Source organism: Crinia signifera, chromosome 2, assembly GCF_055691185.1.
Source record: "Crinia signifera chromosome 2, ASM5569118v1, whole genome shotgun sequence".
Classification (NCBI taxonomy): domain Eukaryota; kingdom Metazoa; phylum Chordata; class Amphibia; order Anura; family Myobatrachidae; genus Crinia; species Crinia signifera.
In genome coordinates, this window is record NC_139218.1 from 228,749,186 (window position 1) to 228,756,986 (window position 7,801).

At 42.9% G+C, this 7,801-nt stretch overlaps 1 protein-coding gene across 1 annotated transcript in view; it reads right to left on the minus strand.

The window, feature by feature from the left end:
• Nucleotides 1-6,124, minus strand: part of PPM1E (protein phosphatase, Mg2+/Mn2+ dependent 1E) — a 273,332-nt gene extending 267,208 nt beyond the window's left edge. The window contains exon 1 of the mRNA XM_083173966.1: nucleotides 5,670-6,124. Within this exon, the coding sequence (XP_083030092.1) occupies nucleotides 5,670-5,851 (182 nt within the window). The 5' untranslated portion in view covers nucleotides 5,852-6,124. The remainder of the gene's footprint in view (nucleotides 1-5,669) is intronic.
• Between the last annotated feature and the right edge of the window lie 1,677 nt (nucleotides 6,125-7,801).

Sequence of the window (7,801 nt, forward strand, 5' to 3'; positions counted from 1 at the left end):
CCCTTCATGGCAATGGTGTTTCCTAATAGCAGATGGCAAATTGTTCAGGAATGGATTGAGGAACATGACAAAGTTCAAGGAGTTGATTTGGCCTCCAACCCCCAGATCTCAATCTGTACAAACATTTGTGGGATGTGCTAGTAAAACAAGTCCAAGCTATGGAGCCCTCACCTCGGAATGTACAGGTACTGATGCCAACATCTTGGTGCTAGATATCACAAGACTTCTTCAGAGGTCTTGTGTAGTACATGCCTCAACAGGCCAGAGCTGTTTTGATTGCACGAGGGGGGCCTACACAATATAAGGCAGATTTTTAAATGTTATGGCAAATAGGTGTACTGTGTACATAAACCACAACAATGAACAAATTGTAAGCCTATTACTCCTGCTTTTCATATTGGCATATTGCTCAAGTCTTGTGAGAAGCAAGTGAGGTAGCTTAACATAAACGCAGTCATAAGATGCTGATTTCCACAAATGCCTTCATTGTGAACTGTGTAACACTTTGGAACATACTAAACAATGCACTGAGGACATCTGAGGGGAGGGGGGGTTTCTTCTAGAACTATAAATAAGTATTGGAGTCCACTTTAAAATGGTTCAGTTCTGCATAATCCATTTTGTACACTTGACAGCTGCTTACAAGAGAGATATTTGAGACGTGATATTACAGTTAGGTTTTTATTGAGAAGAAAAGCAAAAACCAAACATTTGATGCAACATGCATGTGTATTCAGATTTTATAACTACATGAAAAGCAGCAAACATTCTTGTGTAAAGGAATAAAATATATACTGTAGTACTAGCACATTAATAAAAATAAATATATAAAGGAGTCTGTTAAGGAGACGATGGAGAAGGGAAAAGGAGGTAAAGGCGCCTCCCTCTAGCTGATCACTGGGACCAACTGTAGAATTCAAACCAATGCGACATATGGGTGCTCGTGTTCTTATGTTTAAATTTCACTATTCTGTCCTGGAAGGTAGCTCTCAACTATTCCATTGCCAGAATCGACCAAACATTTACGTTCCAGTCTATGGGGATCCATTGAAGAATTGCTAAACAAGTGCAAGTGGATAGACAGATACAGTATGGCAATCACATTTCAAACTGTAATCTGGAAGTCTATGGGGTTTATTTACTAAAATAGATATACTACTGAAGATGGGAGATCAGAATCTACTTCTTATCTAAAAGATAATAGAATCACATTGGTTGACATTGCAAAATCACATCTTCACTAGAACTCCCATTGTAGTAAATAAATAAATAAAGATAAATGGTAGTTATAAAATCAACACCGTGCCGACATGGATAGTGGGGGTATGAGCGTACTAACTATAGTGGGAGCCCAACTAACATATAGGTACCAAATAAATAACTAGACTGTGGAAACTTTCCCATAGAACAATATCAACCCCCCCCCCCCCCCAAAAAAAAATAATTGATACCACCGCAATAAAGTATAAACTTATTGAAGGGCATTTGACTGGAACGTTCCACCTTTGAGTATTGATTTATATTGTATTGTGCATTTAATAAAACCGGAAATCATTGTGCTTCTGCTCACCATTATAGCATCAAATACCAGAGGTATCATTCTCACAAGCTTCGCTACAAAAATCCTTTGGGAGCCGCGTGGATTTTAAACTGCTACATCTTAATACATGTACATGAATGGAGTGTTTTTAGGAATGTGTTTTTCTTTTTATTAATAAATCTCCTTTTCAAGATAATTAGATATTGTTATTGAATTTATTCAGTGAAACTCAGCGCTGTTCAGAATCTTTTTCTGTCAGTGAATAATTAAGAATTACTACTCTTGAGAGAAATCTGGGAAAAGAAACCCATAGGCTTGTATAGGCAATACGATATATAGGTGGTAGCGGTGCATATTAGAAACTAGCTCCAGAAACTTTTGCTTTCCTGAGCTTGATACATATGGGGATTGTAGTATTTAATGCTTAGTAAATCAGGCCCTTAAAGTATAGGATTCATATCACATCTTGACATGGCCCTTATACCCAGGGCGTTAGGGGCCTATTTATCAAACCAGTTTTTCTGAGAATCGTGCGTGAAAAGAAGAAACTATGGGAATATCCACCACTACCGATTGCCAGGTCAAACATATTCAATTAGGTCGTGCACCCCCTGCATGTTAGGCCCAAAGGGTGCACTATACTGTATCTCACAGGGGGTTATTCTAGTTCACTCTTTCTGACAAATTCCTTCTTAGATGGACAAAACCATGTGCACTGCAGGTGGGGCAGATGTTAAGCAGACAGTATTTACCTTGCACAGAAACAAAATAACTCACCCAAATCTAATTCTCTCTGCACATTTTACATCTGCCCCCCCCTGCAGTGCACATGGTTTTGTCCATCTAAGAAGGATTTTGTTAGAAAGAGTGAACTAGAATAAGGCCCACAGTCTCAGGAGCTACAATGAAAAGTCAACAACACAATGCTAGCTCTGAGATTTAACTTGCAGGGATACCCATAGATTCTGCATTTTAGGCAGAATCTATGGGTTATAGCGCATGCCCCAAGGATTTAGCATGTACGGAAAATGCAATAATAGTAATTGAATAGCTTTTTGAAACCCAGAGCTTTTACCTGCACAGTAAAACCTGTGGCTAATTGATGCCCTTTGTAAGGATAAATATCTCTGCAGTTACACGAAGGACTTGCATTTTTACATGGTGAGAGTCCCCTTTTGTACCTAGGAATCCTCAGAATTTTGAGGAGGAATCATTAAAAAAATGATGCGGCCATACATTGTTTTAGTCTTGGCGACACACCGTGGAAAGGCTCACCAATAATTTATCCCACTTAAAAATTGAATAACTGTGTCCTTTCATTATACTGAATCTATTCACTACAAAGAGAAAACTAATTTCTTTCAGGCAGTTTCAGTTTTTAATTGTATTTATTAAAAAAGCTAGTGATAGCTAATGCTATTGATTGCTATTACTAAAGGCCCATACACACTGGGCGACTTTGAGCTGAAAGCCACTCAAAACAGCAAGTTTGAGTGGCTTTCAGCTCAAAGCCGCCAGTGTGTATGGCCCGGCGATGAGCGCTGCTGCGCGCTCCCGTCATCATCGCTGGGAAAGCTGCGCTGCGCTATGCAAAGCTGTCCTCCCCCGCTGACGGTGACGGGCATGGGGAAAGCAGCTCAGTCCTTTCCCCCCAGCGATCATAGTGATCATTGCTGTCCATACACGCAGGGCATAATTGCCCAGTGTGTATGAACCCTAAAGTCTTGATTAATGCTGCCAGCCATTATCATCAGAGAGGCACAGACTATCACTGAGCTGCCTTGGTAAAATTGTTTTGGTTAATCGATTTGCTCAAAGAAAAACCGTTGCTATAGACAGACAGCAAATATGCCTGTATGGGCTATATTGAAGTTGAAATGAAGACCAAAGACTGTGGGCAAGATGTACGTAAGGTCCATACACACTGGGCGACTATGCCCAGCATGTATGGGCAGCGATGATGCCAATCATCGCTGCTATTTTGATCAACTTTCAGCTCAAAGTCGCCCAGTGTGTATGCGCCTTAAGCCTTGAAAAGTGATAAAATGGAGAGTGATAACCAACAACCAATCAACTCCTATATGTCATTTTTCAAACAGCCTGTGACATGGAAGTTAGGAGCTGATTGAACATAAGTATATGGCAAAAAATGACAAAGAGGCTCAGTCGGCTTTTATCTCAATGTTTCAATTTCACATTACAAAATTTTCATAATTTTAAAAAATTGAGATAGAAGCGGACTACTTCTATACTTACTGTGAGTGCCACCGATCTCTCCTTATCTGTATGTTCTCTGTTGGAAAGCATGCTGAAAGTAATTGAAAGGTGAGTACCAAGCCAGCTTTGGATGTGTGTGTGTGTGTGTGTGTGTGTGTGTGTGTGTGTGTATATATATATTCTAGAAAAATTAAAAACGGGCGCTGATAGTGCATGAATTTGTTTTAAAACATATTTTTATTCTTGACACAGAATGAGAAGGTAATGGTATAAATACACGTACCAACGTTGGCGGTTCTTATTCACCGCAGTCACACAGCATAAGTGGCGGTGCAATGCACCTAATGGTGGAGCAGGTTACACTCACTTCTCCAGTCTCCAAAACACAGCAGCTATGATGAGATTGATCACAACGCTAGGCCACGCCCCATATATATATATATATATATATATATATATATTGTTTTTTGGAATATAGAGGATCATGAGTACAGTCAGATTAGCACCTTTAGAAAATGTCTTACCATACGCTGCAATTAACATTCCTCTCATTACTACATTGTGTGACAGTGCTCCTCACTGTGACTGAGGGTGGTAATGCTCATTTGATAATGCTGGTGTTGTCTAAAGCAATATAACTGCGCAGCAGCAATTCATTGCTCTTTTATCCTTATTTTCAGAACTACCTGGATTGCTGGATAAAATAACCTATGCCAATACTATCTTAACACATTTTATTAAATAAATGTATACATTCATTTAGCGAACAGACTATGAGTACAAGGAATCAAATAACTGATGTCAGCACGCAGAATGAGAACAGTGCACTGTACTCATTAAATAATAGTTCAAATAATACAATATAAATGCAAAGTCCAGTCATATAATAGTAACAACAATATTGATCAATAATACCATAATGTTGGCAAATGTTGCCAGGTCGAGGCACAATTTTCTCAGTGAAGAAGGAATAACTATTTCTCTTATATAAGTTGTCCAATATACAGTAGTACACAAAGTCTATGGAACATAGCTGCAGTTTTATGATCTGACTGATCTATATTTTGTAGACACTTAAGACTTATCAGATACTAGTACTACATGCATCATGAACCACCCCATATAGGAACTGTGTGAGTGAACGAGTGAGTGAGTGAGTGAGTGAGTGAGTGAGTGAGTGAGTGTGTGTGTGTGTGTGTGTGTGTATATATATATATATTACTTTTTCCATTTTTTATTTTAAGAGAAAGGGTTTTGAAGAAAACAAGTGACTAATCCTTATTCCAGGCTGCACAGAGACATTACAGGAACATTTGGGTAACATTTAGCAGAGGTCACACTAGCAGGAATAGTAATATAAATATGTGAGTGGTCACATCATTCCCAAATACACCAAGGAACCAGCCGGGGACACAACGGGCTGCGGCTAAATAGGCAAGAGGTGGGGGGCAGATGACAGGGCTGCCTGGGCACAATAGGGGATGGGAGATGCCCACTAATAGAGGACACAGGGGAAGGAAGGGCCATGCAGCGCATACATAGCGAGAGCGCCAGTGACTGCTGGAATGACAGGAGCGGGCTGGGGCTCTGGAATGGACGTGTCAGTGACCCGCAGGTGTTATGTAAAACAGCTTACACAGGAATGACAGGGCTCTGCAGCACACCTCTAGCCCCGGGTCACCTGCCTGCTGCACAGGACCGTGCACCAAATGATGCCACAGCCTCACACTACACTACGGGGTACATGCCCCTGCTGGCAGTGTGCGCACTGTGCCCCCCACCTCCTCAGAGAGAAAGCCCCTTACTGCCTATGTACAGCCATACGCGCTCCCGGGCTACTCTCCACCGACCCCCAGCAGCCGCCTCAGCACACAGCCGCGCTCACACCCGAGGGATTATTGAACGACTTAACTATTTGCAGAGTTGCTGCAGGCACAGGTCCAAGCATTCCCCTTCCACCTCCTCCGGGGTGATGTGGTCAGACAGCGGACGGAACGGGATGGGGTCCTCCTCCCCGAATGGTCCTCTGAACTCCCCAAGGAAAAGCTCCAGGAACCTGCGGCAGTTTTTCTCCTCGTTGGATAAGCCGGACATCGCTTCTCATTCCTGGGCGAATAGATGCTGGAGGAAGGAAGGACTAGCACTGGCAGCGCTGGCACACTGACACTGGCACTGAGCGCTGTGGGTACTTGGTAGATCCTAGTGGGCTAAAGGACTTCTGATGTCACAAACACGTGACTAGAGGGGGCGTGGCGAGGCCGGTGGGCTCGCACTGTCACTAACCACGTCAACATCCATTCCCTTTAGAATACAGGTGGACGAGCGGAGCGAGGGCACACTTGGGGTCCCAGGTTCCGTCCTTGCTCCTCCCCTGTTGTCACGTGCTTTGGACGTCAGTGGTCCGTTAGCAGGTCAGACTTTACATTAAGCCCGATGCACTACTTTCCTACATCCCCGTACAGGCACAGCTCTGACGGCAACAATCGGTCATGTGACATCAGAGGGCGTGGCTACTGTTGCTCTAACGTCACTTGCACACTGTACTATATATATATATATATATATATATATATATATATATATATATATATATAATAGAGATCTCTATATCTATCTATACAGATTTATATATATATTTATATATATAAAATAAATCTAACTGATATCTATATAGATGGATAATGACATCAGATGTGTGTGTGTGTGTGTGTGTGTGTGTGTGTGTGTGTGTGTGTGTGTGTCTCCCTCTCCCTCTCTCCCTCATTAGTCTAGCAAATCCCTCATTTCACCTAGCCCACATTACATTGCTACATGTTTGGGGAAAAAAGGAATGAGAGACAGATACATTTACATTGAATCATCAGCACCATTTCCCAGCACTTTACCAAGTATAATAGATCTTACGAACTGCTTTGGGGCTCATCTACATTTGGATATGTCACTTTAAACAATTCTTCTCAGATGTAGCAGTACACCCCCACGCTTCTAGGTGCCACGTTCACAATTTATTTTCACAATCTCTCCATATATGGAAATAGACCCGCCCTTTAAGTGGAGCATGACACACCCCCTCAATAGGGCGCTGTGCAAAATTCTGCTACCAACTATAATCTCCCTGAAACTAGTTTTTAAAAATAGGTAAGTATGGTGTGTATATATTATGTTACCTACCTGTACCTCCTCACTGGTTTGTGCATTCCATTGTCATATGCTAAATCATTTACTGCTCTGTGTATGCCACCTACTGTATATTACATCCACCATTACTAGGTTATACAGGTTGAGTATCCTTTATCCGAAATGCTCGGGACTACGAGCATTTTGGATAAGGGATTTTTCCGGATTTTGGAATATTTTTATTTCCCCCATACTTACCTGGTTCCCCCGGTGGTGCCCTGATGGTCCCACGGCGACGGCGGCCTCCGGGATCCTCTTCAGCGGCATCTCCGGTCCCAGGGGTAACCCTGGGACCGGAGATGCCGCTGAAGAGGATTACGGAGGATGCCGTAGACATCGGGAGATGAGGGAAGTTAAAAAAAAGGGATGGGAGGGGGAAAAAAATGGTGAGAAAAACCCCCCAAAATATTCTGAAAAACCACGGTTTTCATAATATTTCGGTTTTTGGAATACATAATTAAGGGAGATCCGACCTATATAGACTTGTCTGCCTTAAAATGTGACATAAGCGGCCTAGATGTGAGGAAGCCGCAGGGAAGCGGAGCTCCGTGGCGGTGAGTGGGAAGGCACCCCTAGACCACCGTATCACAGACCCAAATCACCTTGGCGGCTGGAGGAAGGACCCGGGAATCGGGTACAGTGCATGGAGAGGTACTTCTCTCCCATGCCGTACCGTAAGAACCGCCGCAGTGACAAGCCAACGCCTCAGAGGAAATCCAAAATGGCGGCCGCGCCATCTCCCTCCGGCGCACCCGGGAACAGGACACCACCGCAGCTCACCACTCTTGTTGCTGGTCCCCCCCAGGAGACTGACTCTGCCCTGAGACCCCAGTGGCTGTCCGGAACCCCAGCAGATTCATATGCAGG